This window comes from Phaseolus vulgaris, chromosome 1, assembly GCF_000499845.2.
Source record: "Phaseolus vulgaris cultivar G19833 chromosome 1, P. vulgaris v2.0, whole genome shotgun sequence".
Lineage (NCBI taxonomy): Eukaryota > Viridiplantae > Streptophyta > Magnoliopsida > Fabales > Fabaceae > Phaseolus > Phaseolus vulgaris.
Window position 1 is genome coordinate 36,167,506 of NC_023759.2, and position 20,857 is coordinate 36,188,362.

General features: G+C 31.9%; 2 protein-coding genes across 2 annotated transcripts; one reads left to right on the forward strand and one right to left on the reverse strand.

Moving 5' to 3' along the window:
* The first annotated feature begins 2,514 nt into the window (after positions 1-2,514).
* On the forward strand, positions 2,515-5,061 carry LOC137814025 (xylan glycosyltransferase MUCI21-like). The gene is made up of 3 exons (XM_068616548.1): positions 2,515-3,132; positions 3,228-3,305; positions 3,599-5,061. The coding sequence occupies exons 1-3, from the start codon at positions 2,910-2,912 to the stop codon at positions 4,885-4,887; spliced, it is 1,590 nt and encodes a 529-aa protein (XP_068472649.1). The 5' UTR covers positions 2,515-2,909; the 3' UTR covers positions 4,888-5,061.
* A 1,613-nt stretch (positions 5,062-6,674) lies between these two features.
* On the reverse strand, positions 6,675-14,991 carry LOC137814026 (kinesin-like protein KIN-14L). The gene is made up of 20 exons (XM_068616549.1): positions 14,841-14,991; positions 14,635-14,734; positions 14,304-14,461; positions 13,981-14,133; positions 13,545-13,788; positions 12,936-13,045; positions 12,559-12,630; positions 12,103-12,183; positions 11,761-11,835; positions 10,811-10,892; positions 10,335-10,430; positions 10,068-10,241; positions 9,869-9,975; positions 9,468-9,643; positions 9,174-9,338; positions 8,846-9,096; positions 8,496-8,659; positions 7,724-8,325; positions 7,085-7,299; positions 6,675-6,993 (listed from the first exon to the last, which is right to left on the reverse strand). The coding sequence occupies exons 2-20, from the start codon at positions 14,699-14,701 to the stop codon at positions 6,917-6,919; spliced, it is 3,069 nt and encodes a 1,022-aa protein (XP_068472650.1). The 5' UTR covers positions 14,702-14,734; positions 14,841-14,991; the 3' UTR covers positions 6,675-6,916.
* Between the last annotated feature and the right edge of the window lie 5,866 nt (positions 14,992-20,857).

Consider the following 20,857-nt stretch of genomic DNA (forward strand, 5'->3'; position numbering starts at 1 on the left):
TACAAAAATCATTTATAAGAGTATGAATTAGTTTTAATTTAGCTTGAAGTTAAAAAATGTTAATTAATATAATTCAAGTAACAAAGAATATTTTAAATAAATATAATTATATTTTTTAAGTCCGTAATTTAATTAAATACGGTAATTATTATTTTATATAAATAAAAATATTGTATTTTATTTAAAATAATTATAATTTATTTATAATCTTATAATTTATTACATAAAAACATATATTATTAATTTTTATATTGTAATTTTAAATTATAGTAAAATCATATATTTTCTAATATATTATAAAGAAGAACTTTCTTTCTAAATACAAAAATCATAATTTTTTATTTTTATTATAACTATAATAAGTTAAAATTATATGTTAGATAAAACAATAATCGTTATTTAAAAGTAAATGATAAATATAATTATTTAATTTAAAATAATAACTATTTTTGTTAAATGATAAATATATTACCTAATTGAATTAAGTGCCTAAAATTTAATTATCTTAATTTGAAACACTCTCTCATACTTTATTATATTAATTAATATTTTTCATTTTAAGTTTAAAATAAGGATTAAAAAATTATTAGAAAAGGTCATTATTAAAATTAACAATGTTTTTTCAGGGATTATAAACATATTTACATTTTTAAAATATAACAATAAAATAAATATTTTCGTCTTTATTAAAAGATTAAAAGAATTTATTTTTAATATATACTATTTTCACATTGTTATATTCTACACTATGAGAAAAATAATTTTTAAATATATTTGAAGAAAAAGACAATTAGCCAGCTTCTTTTGCATTTGTAGTTGGTTTAAAACTAGTAGAAGATTCTATCTTCTTAAGCTTTTTCACAAGCTAGTTTTTATTTTTTTAAACTTGTTTTCCTTTTCTGTAAGTCATTTTTTGAATTTGATTTCCTCTAAAACTTTAACTTACTTTGAACATTAACTTGAATATTTATTTTCACATGTTTTTTATTGGTTTATTTTGATTTTTTCATTTCACTCTTCAATTTCAAATTCCTTATATCAATTGATTGTCTCAAGTAAATATTTAACCCTAACTTGAATTACTTTGATTTCTAACTTGACTACCAATGAAGATTTAAGACAATACTTAGTTTAGAGTGGCTATGGTTTGAGATGCTCTAGTTGCTTAATATATAAGTAATTTTATTATTATATGATACGTGGCACAGAGATAAACCATGATGTGTCTTAGTATATTATAACTAAAATATTTTAGAAATTAAAGGGATAAGCTTTATAAGAAAAAAGAAAGAAAGAAAAAACTTTATCCACCAATATGTATCCTAGGTTTGCCTATTTGCAGTTTTCGCTATTGTAATAAATGTGTGTAGCACAAAAAAAAAACTAGAATAACCATTAAATATTTAATTCTCCAACTTATATTATTATATATCAAAGTATTTAAAGAAACATATCTAAACATTAAAATAATTACATGTATTCCATAAGTGACAATTCATATGGTTCTATATATATACATATATATTCTTGTTTAGTTATCTCTAATCTTACATCGCCATGTATAGAATACAATTAATAGATTATTAAACAACAACAAAATAAGAAAAAAATAAGTTATTTGGATTTAAAATATTTATCATGTTAAAATAATTCAATTAAAATTTATCATAATAATAAATATTATTTATTGTAACATAGTTGTTTTCTTATACCCAACCCAATCGATAATTCACATTAGATATTATACATAATTTAAATTATACTTAATCTTAATATTAGATTTTATACATACATAATTTAAATTATACTTAATGATAATATCAGTCAATTGTCACAAATATCTATTTTCAAACACTAATTAAAGAGAAACATGTAAAATCATTTTCATTATCATCAAACATAGATATTTTCCCTCTGAATTTTAGTATTTTATTAGATCTAATAGAAAAAAACCTTTAACTCCTAAACCCAACACATCTTTGATACGTCTCAAACTAGGACCACACAACTATTTTTTTCAATTATACCAACAAAATCATTGGTCAAATGTCTTTTTAACAATCATATTAGTTTTATAATTCAACTTAATATCATAATCTAACATAAAACTAATGTACCACCTCTATCTCATGTTTCACTATTTTTCATCAAACAAACATTTAAACTTAAAATCATAATTTATACAATAAGAATATAAAATATTATATTATTATATATTAAAAACAATTATAAATAATAAATCTACTGACTTTACTTAATTTTGTTGTCACAACATTATTTCAGAAACACTTTTTTCATTTAATACAAATTTAATTTAAATAGTTTGTTAATAATTGTATGAAGCATAGATTTGGTTCATATTAATTCTCTTTTCTTAGCAACTTGATTCCCATTTAAAAGATTGTAGTTGAGAGCATTTGAAATATGATTTAAGGGAAAGTTTATGAATTAAGAATGTGAAAATGAGGTAGTTATGTTTATATTTAAGTATTTATAGTTGTATCTGAGAAGGCCACCTAGATAGCAGCGTGTTCCAGACTGAGACGCGGCTGACGAAGTTGACTGTTGCCTGCTAGCTTTGCTCCTAACACGGCCAAATCAAATATTTCTTCTTTCTTTCTAACTCGCCACCCAATAACCTTCCTTTTCACGCTTCTCTTCTCTTCCCTTTTATTCCTTTCTTTCTTTCTCTTCTTCATTCCATCAAAACCAAACCATCTTCTCTCTCAACAACCAAATAAATACCATTTTCCTCAAACACAGTTTTGCCTTCTACATATTCCCACTTCTTCTCTTCTTCTCTTGTGTTGTGGTGAACCCATTTCTACTTTTCAGCCTTTTTCTCTCTCAACCTCTTCAAACTGCCAAAAAGTCATAAATACTGCAGCTTTGCTTTCACAACAAACACTATGGTACACTATCACCGCTCCCATCAACCCAGAAAGCCTAATGCAGACCCCACCAGAGATGAAGACTCACACACCATCATTACCTTGGATTGCTCAAGCTCTGCCTACTACAAGAGAACCAGGCCAAAGCTCTTGTCTTTCCTCCTACTCATCACCTTTCTCTCTTGCTGCTACGTCTTCGCACCTTTTTTCCTTCCCACCTCCTTCTCCTTCTCTCTCTTGTGTAAGCAACCGGCTAGCTTCATCTCTCGGGATTTTCCTTTTCTTTTTTGTCTCTGTTTCTTGGTCTTTGTGTTGATCTTCTTTTCTTCTTTTCAGACTCTCCTGTTTTTGGAAATGATGGGAACTCAGATGGGGTTGATGTAAATGATTCTACTTGCTCTTCTGTTTCTGCTGGTGAGTAATATCTTCTTCTTTTTGTTTGCTTGTGTTGTTTGTTTTATACGTGGATTACCAAACATAATCATTGAAAAAGGGTAGCCCCATGGATTTTCCTTGGTTTAGTTCATTGCTAACAAAGTTAGCCTGACCAAGTAATGGAATTTGTGTGTTTTACTGAGAAAGTTCCTGTTGTTAAATCGTTTTAATGATTGAGTTTTTTTAATGATAAATTTTATAAATTTATGCTTGTTTTGTTGGTTTCGTGTTGTTTTCTCCAAGTAATGTTTTGTGCTCTTTTGGTAACGCAGGAACTATTTGCTGTGATAGAAGTGGTTTTCGTTCTGATGTCTGTGTGATGAAAGGTGATATAAGAACACACTCTGCTTCCTCTTCGATCTTACTCTACAATCCAAGGAGCGCTGATAATGTTTCTGCTGAGGAGGAACTCCAGCATGAAAAGATCAAGCCATATACTCGAAAATGGGAGACAAGTGTTATGAACACCATCGATGAATTAAGCCTTGTCTCAAAGAAAGTAAATGATGTTGGTGGTTGTGATGTCCATCACGATGTTCCGGCAGTGTTCTTCTCTAATGGGGGCTACACCGGCAATGTTTATCATGAATTCAATGATGGAATCATACCCTTATACATTACTTCACAGCATTTCAATAAGAAGGTAGTGTTTGTGATTCTTGAATATCATAATTGGTGGATCATGAAGTACGGGGACATTCTTTCTCAGCTGTCTGATTTTCCACCAATTGATTTTAGAGGAGACAATAGAACTCATTGCTTCCCAGAAGCCATAGTTGGTCTCAGAATCCATGATGAGCTAACTGTGGATTCTGCGTTGATGAGGGGTAACAAGAGCATTGTTGATTTTAGAAACCTTTTGGATCAAGCTTATTGGCCTAGGATTAGGGGTTTGATTCAGAAGGAGGAAAGAATAGCACAAGAAAAATCAAGAGAACAAGACTCTTCATCTCAATCATCAGAAACCTCTGAACAACAGTATATTAAGCAACAAGTGCAAGAAAATCCAAGGAAGAAACCAAAGTTGGTTATTCTCTCTAGAAGTGGGTCAAGAGCCATAACCAATGAGAATTTGTTGGTGAAGATGGCGAAGGAAATTGGGTTTATGGTGGAAATTTTGAAACCAGGCAGAACAACAGAATTGGCCAAGATTTATAGGACTCTTAATGCAAGTGATGTCATGATTGGTGTTCATGGAGCAGCTATGACTCATTTTATGTTTTTGAGACCTGGCTCTGTGTTTATTCAAGTGGTTCCTCTTGGAACCACATGGGCAGCAGAAACTTATTACGGGGAACCTGCAAGGAAGCTTGGCTTGAAATACACTGGCTATCAAATTCATCCTAGAGAGAGCACTTTGTATGAGAAATATGATAAAAATGATCCTATTCTAAGAGACCCTACAAGCATTAACAAGAAGGGGTGGGAATACACAAAGAAGATCTATCTTGACAGCCAAAATGTCATATTAGACCTCGGAAGATTCAGAAAAAGGTTGCATCGAGCTTATGAGTATACACTCTCCAAATCAAAACTCAATCTTCAGCACCAACCAATGTGAATTTCAGTGGTTTCATTAACCATGTTCTTTTTTTAATGTATAAAGTAGTTTTTTTCTTAAGTATTTATCATTCTCATGCATATCAAGACAACCTGCAAAGTTCTTAGTACAGCAAACATATACAAATGTATACTAGGATGTGTAAGTAAAATCTATAATTTGCGACTTCCCTCATTTTTGTGTGAAAAAAACTATTTTATCTATACTGGTCACTTCAAATCCAATGGTGGTTTCAATTGTTAATGTTGATCATGCCATGCCAAAATTTCATGTGGGAATTTTTTGGTTTCTGATACTAGGTAGCTCAAGGCCAGCGGGGTTCCAAATATATTTTATCACGCATAATCAAGTCTTATTATTTATTTATTTCTTGTAATTTATAAAATTCATATGTTATATAAAACATTAGATGAAATTATGGATTCACAATTTAAGATCGTAATAATTTGTCATTTTTCGGAGATAACATATTCTATTAGAAAAGGGGAATCCAAGAAAGCTGATAACCACAGTGCAAAGCTGCCACCTACGGATGGAACCTAAATTTGTGCCAAAAGGCATAGGTGATTTTTTTTCTTAATTTCTTAGGCTAATTATCTGACACGTTCATTTATGAAGAGAATATGTAATAATGCGTGTCTATATATACAAAGTTGAAGGGGCAATGCTTGAAGTGTTGAAGAAGTGCATCATAGGTATATGTTGTACTAGAAACAAGCAACTATGTTGTTCTTGGAACTTTTGTGAATGGTGGCAATGTTATCCTCGAGAATTGCACAGTTGCATTTGAGCATGTGATGATTCTTCTGTTGCAGCCATAATTGGATGTCAGCATGGAAACTCCATTGTTGACATGTGACATGTTGAGCAGATTCAGTGGGGACCACTAACGGTAATAAACTATGAAGGGGAAGCTAACAACTATATAACAATATATCATATCCACATATCCTTAATCTATTCACATCTGTAGGATTTGCAAGTTTAACTATGTCGTTTAGCCAGGTGCTTCGGAACAAGCTTTAGTATTATGTATAGACTTTTGTTGAATGATTTGTCATTGGGAGATTATATTTTGACACCGGTCAGTTTACACATACACTAAAATATTAATATTTACAATAAAAAAAATTGAAAATAAGAAAATAATTTTAATAAAATATTAGACAAAATATAAAATGTTAAAATAATTTTTAAAATTAAAAAAATTAAAAATAATTAAAATATTAATATTTAATGAGGTGTAAAGTGGAGTAATTGATTGTGAAACCATATTTTTCTTTGTAATTTCGCTGTATTCTAATGTATATATTGAATCGTTATATATCTAATCATTCATCATTCATAATAAAATATATCCATGTATTGCAATTGTGATTCATAAACACAAAAATCTGATATTTGATGAAAGAACAAAGGATATATTTTGGACATGAGAGAAGGTAAAAAAGACCTTGATGTGAATTACACGCTACAAAGTGCTTAAGTATAATTACTCGTATGTTTCTCTATCTCTTATCCTATCTCTTACTAAAACCATTGGGAAAAGTTAGGTTGTTGGTGGTCCATTTTATAGTTTTTTTATCTTGAAGAGGGAAAAATTTGTGATGTTATCACATGATAGTCCTCTACTCCAAGACTCCACCCATGTGGGCAACTGGAATTGGGCTCCAAACTACGTACAAAACTTTCCCACCATACTATGATGTTTCAAAATTATTAGGATAAACATTGATGTGATATAGGGCACCACTTGTTGCTAGAGTAAAGAAGAACTTCAGCCTGCATTGCATGAGCTTGTAAATTTTTAATTTCATTTTCTGAGTTTCTTGATTTTTGTAATTACAAGAATGCCCCTTTGGAAAAGACAGATATATAGCCTCCTTGAAAGATAAATAAATACTGTGACATTTTTTACACTGTTGTTAACTTGATCATAAAACCAAAACTCTCCCACCAAAGTGGAGCTTGTCCTAAACTAAGTCAGCAATGTTGGCATGCTTCAAGTCGAGGCACCACTGTCACTGATCTACAGCCACCGTTTTGAAGCCTTGGTGTCTGAATGAGGATTTGGAGGAGTTCTAGCATTTGTCTCCTTGTCCTCAACTTCAGATATGGATACAAAACTATAGTTTTAGTATATATTTTCATATCACTTGATAAATGTAAAATGGCAGTTTTATAGGTTTTAACTTACATGCTACTACTGGCTTTCCTCCAAGTGAAGATCTACGTGAGTTGTTTGGCAGTGGTGCTTGAATCCCTGTTAAAGATTTCCTCCTATTTGTTTTCTCAACAGCTGAAATTGGTGACTTTACACTATTTGTATAGCCAGTGCCCCTGATGGGTGATTTTACATGATTTCTATGGCCACTGCCCATTGGTGACTTGACTTCAACCATATGTTGGCTCCTGCATATTTCACAGAGGATAAAGATTGAGTAAAACAGTGTATCATTATTAAGATCGCATTTGTATAACCTTTCATAAACAATTAAAAGAAAAATAAGAAACTAAAGAATTAAACTTCTCCACAAGTCAAAATCAACTTATACACTTGACTAAGGTAAACAGTTAAAATCAACTAAGGTAACTAAGGTAAGTTAAAACTAAGTTATAGAAAACTAAGGTAAGTTAAAATCAACTAAAGAAAATGACTTGTTCTTACAGAAAACTTATATAGTCTATTTCTCCTAAAACTGAGGTAAGTTAAAATCAACTTAAGAACTTGACTTCTTATAGAAAACTTCTCGTCTATTTTCTCCTAAAACTGAGGTATATGAGTAGTTTATAGAGTAGTTTATTCAAACAGTATAAGTAAACAGTTAGAACACACCTCTTATCAGGGCCACCATTGATCAGTTTCCCAATTGTTCTCAAGGATCTTCTTATCTGGGATCCTTTGCCATTTGTGCTACCCATCACCTTAGAGGCATGTACATCCCGAACAGGTGGTTCAGGTGTTTGAGGCAGTTTAATAGGATGAACTTGCATCCCGTCATTTAATTTTATCAATCTCTTTTGATAGGAAATGCTTATAGGACTTCGAGGGGTTTTGGGGTGCAACTCTGACCTGGAATTGCCACTGCTGAACTGGCCATTTAGTTTTGACACTGCCTCTTCATCTTGCATTGAGCGATATTTCTGCATAGATACTGGCTCATATTGCAGACCATCTTTCTTGATAGCTTTTGGACCTTCCAAACTTAATCTTCTGGAACGAGGTAACAAAAGTGGTGATTTGGCTCCACTTCTATCCTCACGACTCACACATTTATCGGTCTTTACGGCACTGCAGTTCTCAATGCTAAGTCTTCGAGAGGGCAATGGAGTTTTCTCAGAGTGTGTTGGCTTCTCTAACGGAGTGTACTGCTCTCTGTTTCTTTGGAACATTCTCTGAGTTTCCTTGGTTGCCAATGCAATCTTAAGGCTCTCAACCTAATATTCATGTAAAACAAATCACTTCGACTTCATTTGATTTTAGAACACACTGACTCGCTTCAACTCTTACATATGTCTATGATACTGAATGACAACCTAATTCTTAAGTTATGTCAGAGCATGCATAGAAGTTACAAAATGTTTGTGCCACAAATTTACATTCTAACCTGTTCTTTTAGTTGCATAACCTCACTGCTTTCTTTGTTCAAACGGGCTGCCCCCAGTTCCACAGTGGAAACCCTCTGAGCAAACTTTAAAGTACTCACTGTTTCACCAAAGGAATCTGCTTCCGGACTCACATGAGCAAACATCAATGTTTTTGCATGTCCACCTAATGCAAAAATTTGCAAGAGGAAACACATTACTAACAAATATTTAGTCATGTGGTTAGAAAAGTAAAAAGTAGAGTCTCCAAAGCCTTTCTGTGACATCATCTCACCCTACAACTGGAATTCTACAAAAGAAAAAAAGCTGGAATTGGAAGAGAGAATGAAAATGATATAATATTAGCATGCACCTAAGGAGTCTTGCAAAAGAAGAGTGAGTTTGCTGTTCCTGTAAGGGATGTGAGAATTCTTTTGAGCCAGGGCTGTGATCACATCTCCCAAACAAGAAAGAGATTTGTTAATAAATTGTGCTTCCTTTAGTCTTTCCCCTGTAACTTCAGACTTGTCTACTCGTTCACTTCCAGCTAGGTCTACCAAGTGCAAGCAACTGCGAATGGAGTTCCCAGATGTATCTTTGCCATGAACATGCACAGTAAGTACACTGCAACGTGTTGATTAGCCTTATCAGTGCCTCAAAAACCACCCCAGGTACTTTATATAAGAAAAGCAGAAATTCACCTGTGGGAACGACTACTCCTGTTGTTCATTGCAGTCGAACTGACAGCGCGATTAACCTCACCAAGTTTCATGAGGGTCATAACATCAGCTGTAGAATTCACAGGACGCAATTTGGCATCTGGAAGTCTCAACCCATCATCATTGCAGCTCCGGATTTCTAATTTAAGGTTTAGTTAAGGAGACAAATTACTTGCAAATATTAAGATCAACGGACTATAAATCAACCCTACTCTTGCTTATTTCTTTAGAACAGTGTGGAAATGTATGGAATAATGAATATGAAAAGGATATTTGTTGTCAGTTTTGTCCTCTGCAAGTAGATCTCTAACTTGTTCATTGTAAATCTCAACCATTTGAACATAAATGTCATAGTTTATGATGTCATTTCTTTCATTAGACATTTGAAACAGATCAGTAAGAGCCAGATAATTGATTCCCATATCCTTAAATGTTCCACCTGAGGGACCACTCTGCAGCAAAAAAGAAATATTTGATTGAATCATCTAGGTTTTCAGTCTGTAAATATAACGAATAGTCATTGCTGGTTCTTGCATTGATCAGTGGCCAGGATAGTAATGCAATATTAGTATATTTCTATCTGAAATGCAATTTTCATCTTGATTTTCTTCTTTTAGAATCAATTTAAACAACATATCCATGATGCAACTGAAGCAGAGTGATATTCAGTATCTTACCATGGTGTGAGTCTTTCCTGAACCAGTTTGACCATAAGCAAAAATACAAACATTGTATCCATCCATCACAGATCTAATTAATGGCTGAGTATCCTTGTAAACCTCATCTGAGCACAAAACGGTAAATTTCAACAAAGAGATCGTAAGAGAAAAAGGTAGTCACACTGGTTCAAAATACTATTGGCTTTTAGAACTCTACCTTGGTCAGCTGTTGGACCAAAAACACGATTAAACTGAAAAAGTTTCCTTCCATCTTTCAGTGTTTTTGATGGATCTAAAATGAATAGAGAACCATCTTCCCCAATGAAATCAACAATATTGCTTGATTCGGCCTGGAATGATGGCCTGATTCTGCAGTAAACTCGAATATTACCTGAGTTCAAAACTAACTTATCATCAAGACAAGAATACACAAAAAGAAAGTGATCTTATACATTAAACATAATCAAACTAAAAGTATTTCAACCTTTCAAATCTTGGACCATATTGTATAGTTTCCTATTCTCTTCTACTACTCTGCTATATCCAATAGCTTTAGTTGACATCTCCTGTATTTGACTTCCTGAATTCATTAAGCAACATAACACAGGACTATTAACAGAGTTTTCAGAAGCAAATGTCATATGTATAGACAGGTACAGGATAGAAAATCACCTCTTAAAACACCTATACATTTCTTTAACCTGATCATCACCTCATTAATTTTTATTTTCTAGAAAGTCATCCCCACCAACCCCAAAAGCTAAGTAACAGAAAGATGAAGTTTAAAATCATTGGTATATACAGTGATGGATGTTTGTCTCATTAGCTTAAGCAACATGGCATCCCCCCCTTTTATAGTGAGGAGGTGTAGCATTGAAAGTCAGCAAAGAAAATCAACTAAATTTTATTTTGCCAACGATGAAGTTAAAAAATACTGGAAAAGTTAATAGTTATTCATACCAATGTCATTAAAAAATCCTTGAAACTGAGATTGCATATCTTCAAACTCTTTCTTAACTTTCAACTTCAAAGCCTTGAGATCCTGAAAAAAGAAATTTACACACCTCAACAAATGCAGTAGACCCAATCTGTGTTTCCACCAAAGAATTATCTCAGTAGTACCCCTTTAGGTTCTTCTAAGAAGAGAATATCAGAAATAACCACATATTTTCTTCATATTTCCTATTTCCTAAATCACTAGGGAACAAAATATTGACTTGGCATAAAAAAGACAATTGTCTTCATATTTCCTAAATCACTAGGGAGCAAGTTTATTCCATCAAGTATCACTCGTTCATTGCATATCCATTGTGCTAGATGTGATGTTTTTCCTCTCAATTACTCCAGAAAGTAAATTAAGATGTAACATAACCAGCATACATGCAATAGAAAGCAATTGAAGTTTTGGTGAGACAAAAATGACTATAAAGAGTATCCAGATATAGTTTGTTAAACTATAATTTAGCCCTCCTACACTGAGCATAGTTCTTGTTGGAGATCCCACATCGACTAGAGATGCAAACCTCACTTTATAAACCAAGTTTATGAGGTTGAGTTAGACTCAAAGTCCACTTCTTATGGTATCAGAGCCATTTTCGAGCTTATCCTAGCGAGAATTTATTGGGCTTGTCAGGCCACCCGCTATCGGGCCGTTATCGGACCACCCATAATATGTTGTCCCACGCATAAGGTGTCACTCTCAGCGTGAGGGGGGTGTGTTGGAGATCTCACATCGACTAGAGATGAAGACATTTCATTGTATATAAGTGGGTGCAAACCTCACCTTATAAGTCGGTTTTATGGGATTGAGTTATTAAAGTCCACTTCTTAATAGTTCTAAATTATGATTTCTAATTAAAATAACTTCAATTCATTGCTTAAAGTGAAAACAAGTGAGATAAAATGCATACCACAAGTTCTTTTTCCTGCATGTTTAAAAGATGCTCCTGGTTGCATTTGCATTTTCCGGGACAAGCTTGGCAACGCTGTATAAATAGTAAATTGGAAAAATTAGAGTCCAAAATTGAGATTATATCCAGTGCGTTACAATATTGATGATCTAAATGTTGTGGTAAAAGAGAACATTATTTTTTCTGATGTAATTTGGTAAACCCCATTAACATGTCATTAACATGTCACAAACTATGACAATCATTTTAATTCTTTCCTTTGAACATAATTATTCTTTGCCACTATGTTTTAACCATCATTGATAACTATTCTAGTGTGAAATTACAGAAAAGTAAAGGTACCTTAGAATTGTCAGGAGCCGATAAAGCATTTGATTGTGTAGATGTGGAATGATGTGATAACCCCTCTTCTTTCACAAAATCCTTTAGAAGCAATGGCAATTATGTAAGGTCAAGAATCATTGCGAAAGCTGAGGCAAAGAAAATATTAACAATAAACTATGATATTTCCGTTTCAAAATCTTGCAAAGTTCAATCACAATTGAATGCTAGGCTAGAAAGACAAATAAGCCTTATTCAGTTGTCCTTTCACATGACTTCGGGTTCGCTATAACAGTGGCAGCTACAAGTGGTAAGTTTTATGAATTGGGATATACTCGTTCTCACCACAATATTAGCTCTTTGGCTTACGAAACCAAGTATGATTGTTTATCTTAATCCCATACAATTTCAGCAAGAAGGATGGACAGCAATATGACTCGTCAAGAAACACCATACATTTGATATACTCAAACAAACCTCATGAAACCTTGTTGGTGGTTGTTCCCCATTACAACATGCCATTATCTGATTAAATACCTTTATTGGATCCTGCAGTAAATAAAAAGAAATTAGGTGGGAGATAAAACACTTAATGGCTAATCAATCTATTTCTTATTTCAGCTTGTTAATTTTTTTTAAAAATGTCAACTAGCGCACCAAGTAAGAATTAAAAAATATAGGATATAAAATATTAAACAAAAAAGTAAAACCTTTTAAAATTTTATGTTTTAAAGGATATACTTTCATTACATACTTTTCATTTTTTGATTCCTTAAAATAAGGTGTTGTTTAGGCATTTGTTGACTGAATCCTACTTTCAATTAGACTTATTTGTTCATATGATTACTACTTACCACTACCAGGTGTTCTTTACGGAGAGAAGCAATGATGTTTCCATCAATATTTTCTTTGGCATCAAACATACGATCAACCAGTTGCTTGGCAAGTAATTCCACAATTTCTGCTGTGCATTCAATAAGAGTAGTAGCAAGAAAATTACAATCATTCAAGTGCACAGAAGAATACAAAGACTGTATATCGAAGTCTAAATGGAAAAACTCATAACAATTGACTGATCACATGCAATCAAAACAAAATATATTTTTGTTTTGTCATAAAGTGGAATAACATTGTCTTTCTTTTCTAATAGCAAGAGATGAATAATAGTATGTTGGAGAGGTACAACTCAAGGAAAAATCCAGCTTTTAGTTCATTGAGTAAGCTTGGAAAAATCCCAATCACTCAATCATGTAATTAATTTATTTTTCAAACAAATTTTATGATATCAACAATTGATTGTTGAGTGAAAATTTAGAAAGAGCAACATTCCAAACTGATTTTCCTCTTATGTGATGGCAACTGGCAAACTCTGGTAGCTTGAAATATCCTGTGCAACTCGCCTTCAGCTCTCAGATGCAAATCAGATAATAAAATTATTTAACAAGATTAAGGGATTACTAAACCTTCTCGATTCAAAATATTACTCTCAGCGGGAGGCATCTTTTCCATTGTGGCAGACAAATCCAAGTGCCTACTAGCATCAAAGGGGAGTGCAGCTGCAGCTCTTGAAAGCATTCTCATAGGTAAAGGAGATTTTATGTATTTGTTGTATCCATTCTGATTGTTCATCTGCTTCAACTCTTGAAACGATTTAAGTGCCAAAATGCAATCAACCACTTTGGCTGCCGATCCCTTCCCTAGAGTATCCTGAAAATAAATAACCAACATACTTGTTCATACACCTATAATCAAAGCACTTTGCAAATTTACTGATAAAAACACTTTTCTTTCTCATTTTATATTACACCAATTGCACATAGCTACATACATCAAAATAGCACTGCGAGTGAATTATTTGGAAGTGCAAGTGGAAAATGTGAAAGCTATAAAGCAACATACCCTTTCAAGATCAGAAGCTTCAAAAGCCGGAAGATTTAATTCCTCCATTGCGACAAGAAAGTTGCGTAAATTTACAAAATACTGATAGGCGGGCAATGGCTGAGAATCCCAGGTAAGTGATTGTGAAGACATTTGATTATCCACAACCACAACCTTAAAAAAACATCATCAAAAAGTGGTTTAAGCATTTTGTGGGGGCGAAGAGAAAGAAAGAACAAAAATGAAAAACTCAAACTTCCCAATATGAACCTGCTACCAATTGATCGCTCAATTAAATATACAATAAATAAACATAAATCATATTCAGGATTATAATGTAGTACTTTGGGTACTGCTCCTGGATGAATCTTGTTAATGGCATTGCAAAGTATCAGACCATTTCTCAAGCAAGAAATGAGTTCTCTCTCTGTAGGCTCGCTCGATATACCAAGAGGACCCACTTGGCTTTCTAGCCACTGAGTGGCCATATAGCGTCTGCAAGCTGCACAATTTATTGTAACATTCTATCAGACAATTCAATAGCACAGGAACATGGAAATGAAGATTTTTTTTTACAAAGAAGGAAGTTCTGCAATCATCATCGTCAAGTAAACATCTTGTAAAACAAAAACAAGCACAAAAGTGAACCCTTGGCTTAGGAAAACACAAACTGACCCGCTTCTTCAGCTTTTCTTGAAGCCATATTGAAATCACGAGTCTTATCTATCGTACCATTCTCCATGATTAATAAAAAAAGAAACCCAAAAACCGGTTCCTGCAAGGTTTAAAGAAATGAGAGTGAAAACCAAAATGATCACACAAAATAAGCACAACCCAAGAGAGCACTTTTGTTTGTTCCTGAAACCAAAACACATGCATACCCAAGTTGAAGAGAACCCCAAAAAAATGATCTTTTTTATGCGGGTCCTAGGCAAAGGATTCAAGAAGAAAGAACCCAGAAAAGTGAGAAGAGTAGAAGAGTGGTTGTTTTCTGGAGTTAGAATGGGGTTTTTGCTTTGGTTCGGGCTTAGCTTTGAGCTCCGAACCTCAGCTACGGAATCGTAACGTTAACTTTGATTTTGAATTCAAATTGGTCACGCTTTTTGGTCTACTTGGCGATTATTTTCCGTTCGTTTTGCATACTGAGTCAACTCATCTAACGGTGCATATTTCTGACTGGAATTACTCGAAATCAGGGCAAAAATTTTGCGTGTATATAATAAATGAAAATAAAATCTTACATATACGTGTTTTTGGGTTAAATGAGTTAAATAAATCAATGATTTTAATATTTTTTGGTATTCTAAAGTTTCTAATTATAAATTTTGAAATATAGTAATAATTTGCTCACTTTTTTTTACATAGGTAACAATTTAATTTCATACCATATAACTTGGAGATGTACCAATTCGAAGATTGGAACTTTTATTTTCTTCACTTTCTTAAATAAACAATTTTAATATTTTAAAGTTATTTACACGTCATCCCAGAAAAAAAAATTGTATTTCTCATTTCAAACTACTGCTATTTTATTCTTATTTGTATGTTTTGATTGTCTATTCATTTTAATTAAAAAAACATTTGATATTATAATTTAAATGTTTTAAAATAGGTATTTTTTATTTTAATTATATTAAATAACGATTTTCTTTCTGTAATCAACAAACTAAAATATTAATATATTGATTTTCAAATAGTGGGTCAAACTTGTTCAGTTAATCTATATGATAACTTGTAGGAGCAATTTTTGAACATTTATTGTATCAATTCAAAATTAAGTTTGTTTTTACTATGCTTTTATCATAATTAAATTAAACTTATATGAAAATTATTATTACATGTGGGGATGCCATAAGATTCATATAAAAAAATGTGAAACAAAAAACAGTTCAGTTTTCCTCATATTTATTGTCTAAGTTTATTTCATATGTTTTTAATTGTTTAATAATGTGCTGCTGTGAATTTAAAATATTTAATTATTTTCGTTTTTTTATAAAAAAAAAATCTAAAACGTGCCATTTTTAATATTTTTAAATGTTTTAGAATTTATTTAAATATTATGCCAACATGTTTAATTATTTTTAATCTAGTTAGAAGTTAAATTCAATTTAAACTGTAGCTAATTTAAAATTACAATGTTTTGTTAGTTTTTTTTTAACTCCAATGGAATTCAATTTAGCTTAATTTTTAAATAAAATCCAAACACATACTTAAAGTGAGCTTTCTAAAAGAAAGTTTAAATTTAGACTATTTAAACAACATAATTATGCCTAGCAACATACTTAAAGTTTATTTGTAATGAAAATGCTTTACTACAGTTAAACAACAACGTTATTTACAATAAATATTTTCCTAGTTAAGTTTATATTTTAAATCAGAAAAAATGATTAAAATAATATTTTAAGGTTAATAATAGTGATTCAATGATAATACTTATATAATTAGGTTAAACAGTGTTATTTTATAAACATTAAGAATTGAGTGAGTTTTTTTACAAAATGTTTTTTTTATAAAAGTTTTTATGTTAGGTATTACTATACAACTTGACATCTGAGCAAAGTTGACACTTCAAGCAACAACAATCATTTGCCACCACATGAAAAAAAATACAAAAAATATGGGAGGATTAAACCAAAATTCATATGCTAACATATATAGGTAGACTATACCTATTATAAATAATTCTAAAAACAAACTAGATGAAAGCCTATTATACCAATGAAATGTTCTCTATGAATAAATCATAAATTAGCCAACTAATCAGCACGTGCATTTCCTTCACGAAAAATATGAGTAACCCTAAACTTGATTTTCCTACAGTAATTAAGACAAGTATTTCATCGATTACAAAACATCCACGGAACATTAGTCCTAACAGTAAGCGCAACACAAACCAATGCAAAATCACATTCAAGTCAGACATTAGTAAGTCCAATCTTTTGAGCTTCCTCCGTAGCATGTATAACTCCATAAAAGCTCAGCAACCATAGAAGACTGAACTTCAAGACACGCAAAGAAAGCACCAATAAACTCCCTCATACTTCCACGGAAAATACCTCCACAAGTAGGAAGCCTGGGATACCCCCTAGCAGCCCCATCAGTGTTAATTTTAACTCAACTTGGTAAAGGAAACTCTCATATAACAGGAAGAAGATGAAGAACTTTACCACTACGAGTATTTATATCAAAAAACTTAATCACGTTAAAATCCAACATATCATTCTTCATTGAAGCTTTAGACTAATTTTCCACTAGACAAGTTAAGTCTTTAATTACCAAAATAGCCTAGAAACCTCAATCTTATCTTGAAGTCTAGCATAATTCTTCATACGTCATATCATCCAAATAGAAAAAGTTATCACAACAAGCTTAATCAATTTAACCAAAGGACTACCATCACTCTTAATAAAAGAAAGAAGATCATCCTTATTAGAGAAATGAGAAGTAAGAAAAATCTGTCGAACTCAACTCCAAATATGCAAAGCATTAGAACATTCAAAAAATAAATGTTGAATGGTTATAAGTGTCTAATTTTCGTAATATTTCATATTAAAATATAGGTACTTATGAGGATTTATTGCTAATTTACAAATAAAATAATCCTTAATTTATGAATTTGTACCTATTTTACATTTTTTATGAACTTTTTTTGAATAAGAGCATTTTATTCTCAATTTTGGTGTTAATTGCATATTTCTAGGGTGGATTGAAGATTTAGAGTAAAGGAGAATAATTTGAGCTAAAAAGAGAAAGCTGGAAGGTCCCATAATGGAAAAAGATGCAAAGAAAGATTGAGTCTTTTTTATATTTTATCATTTAGCCCATTAGCGCGACACAGAAAGCAACCTAATCCTAGAAATCTAGTATAAATATAGGGCTAGAGGTTTAACCCTAGTGTGCCAGATTGAGAGGAAAACACCATAGAGTGAATTGTAACTCAATTGGGAGAATGGAAGGTGCTAGAAGTATGCGTGGCTGGGAGTAATTTGCTCGAACTCTTATGTATTGAGGTGATATCTTATATATTAATATTCAGTTCTTGATTGATTATTGGTATTGTTGTTTTACTTTTAACTTTCCGTGACAAATTGAAAATCCTAAATCTGACCGGGAGGTATTTTTAGGGTTTGGACCTAAACAACAATATTTAACATATTTGAGTACTAGGAATAAACTTGAAATGTTAATTGTTATTAAACGTCTGAGCTTCGTTCTAAGTTGTTCTTATAATTATGCGAGGGATCGATAGTTAGAGACATTCTTAAGGATTTTATATGCGAGTAATCAATATAAATGATTTTTATACGGGCATCAATTTCAATCAAAGAACTTAATATTGACATGCTAATAAAAATACATGAGAGTAAGAAAGATGAAACCTAATCTCTATTTTTCCAATTGAAGCAACTAATTCTTTGTTTGTTTTCTTATTAATCAGTGCCAATATAATCAACTCAAAACTCTTTTTATTGTTTTAGTGTTATATTTATCGAATATTGTACTCGATAATTCATTGTTCCTTGTGGGATCGATATCCATCCTTAGAGACAATTATTACTTCTGACAAACGTGGTGCACTTGCCGTAAAAAGACATCAAATAGATTCCTCATGCTTTTCACAAAAGAACATATATGCAAACCTTTATTCTGAATATGTTGATTTGTAGGAAGCCGCCCATGAAAAACTTTCCAGAGTACTAGAGTTTTAGAAGGCGGAATAGATGAAGACCAAATGAATTTACCCCAACCACATGAAACTCCTGGTTCAAAGAAAAAAAGTCATAGCTGATTTAAGAGTGAAACGACCAAACTCTTCTAGAATCCAATTAGGAATATTTTGTTCCTTCCTAACCATGATATGATTAAAAAAATGAGGCATCTGTTGTAAAAACAAGGGAATATAGCAATCACAACCTGTCCAAAACTGAGAGACTGTATCCGGAATGCTAGCAACATCAGATAACCGTGCAATATTTGCTAAAGAAGTAGTAAAACACCATTTATCATTCCATAAATTAATAAAAGTACTTGTACCAACAGTCTAAGAAGTATAATAAAGTATAGTAGAATAAAACTGCTTAATTCTAGACCAAAGAGATGGAGATCTATAAACCATTCTAAACTCGTATTTTGATTTAAGAACCTTGGCTTTCAGGAGAAAAGACCAAGGTCTGTTTCTATAAGCAAAGTTACAAGCAAGCTTAAGAAGATATGCATTATTTTCATGACGAAGATTAATAATCTTCAAACCTCCATTCTCAAAAGGAGAACAAATCGTATCCCAATTCACGGTGACTATACCTTTTTTCATAATATCACCAGTCAAAATTAAATTTTGACACCACTGCTCAACTTGGTTAAGAAGTGAAATAGGACATTTATACATATTAAAGATAGAAGCTAGAAATCCAGTAATCACTGTATTGACCAACTGAATTCGACCCATCATGCTAAGAGATTTACCTTTCCAAAATGCTAGCTTCAATTTGACTTTATGAGCCAAAGGTTGAAGAAATTGACACTTTGGAGCATCAACAAAGATTGACACTCCTAAATAATTGAAAGACAAGCAACCATGACTACAAGAAAGAATACGTTGAATCTTGGTGACAAATCTTGCAGAATTATCCATGGTGAAAAAACTACTTTTAGAGTTATTAACATATTGACTAGAAAAATCACCATATGTTTTAAGAAAAATACTCAAATTTCTAAGATACTTAATATCTCCCCTACAGAGAACAAATATGTCATCAGCATATAAAATGTGAGAGGGAGTGAGATAGCCTTGCGGACTAGCCATATGTAAAATTTTCTTATCATTTACAAGCTTAGAGATACCTATACTAAGAACTTCCTCTGCAAGACAGAAAAGTAAATGAGACAAAGGATCACCTTGTCTGACACCTCTACTGCAAGGAAAAAAAATCCACCAAATTGTCATTCATTCTGATAGAAAGCATAGCTGAACAAAGAATTGTACTAATCCAACCGACAAACGAGGGGTGAAAACCAAAACGTGTCAAAACTAATAATAAGAACTTCCAACTCAGAGCGTCAAAGTCTTTATTAAAGGATACAGATACCAGAGTTATAGAAGGATCCTAATATTAATTGGGTGTCTTTTTTAATTATCAGTTGTTTCTCTTTATAGAGGAGAATAATTGGGTGTCTTTTCTAATTATCAGTTGTTTCTCTTTATAGAGGTGAATAAGCTTTATTTTGTCTTGTGTGCTATGATTCTAGTATTTAATTATTGATTCTTTTCATCTTTAGTTAAACCTAGAATGAGTGTACTACTTGTATATATTCAGACCATTTGTTTTGATTTCAATAACAAGAAAGAAGAGATATTCATTCTCATATCCTTTGTCTTCAGTTTACTCTTTTGTTCATCTCTGTTCTATTTTGTAATAATCTTCATGAATATCAACTTTGTAAGTGACATTACCTCCTCTAACCTTTTTAGAAAACATGTTAATAGCTTCAGATGCTATACCAATGCTATCTTGGATCTGTCTACCCTGCACAAACTCATATTGATTAGGAAAAATGATTAGAAATTATTATCTCTTTAACACAATTTTTTTTCTTTCTAAAGTTTTTTATTAAGTCTTAATAAAACTAACAAAAAAATAAAAATTACCAATAGAATTTTTGTTTAGAGTAAATTTATTTTTGTTCTTTAATTGGTTTGATTGCGACCTTTTGCATGTGTAAGTCGTATACTTTCATGTGTAGTATAATGGACATAGATTGACCTTTTAACATAAGGTCTTAGTGATATATTGAGTTTGATGATCAATATGAATCAAGATTTTTTAAAGTTTTGTTGGAGTAGCTAGATTTTCAAGTAAATGAAGGATATCATTATTAACTTTTCTAAGTAAGTTATATT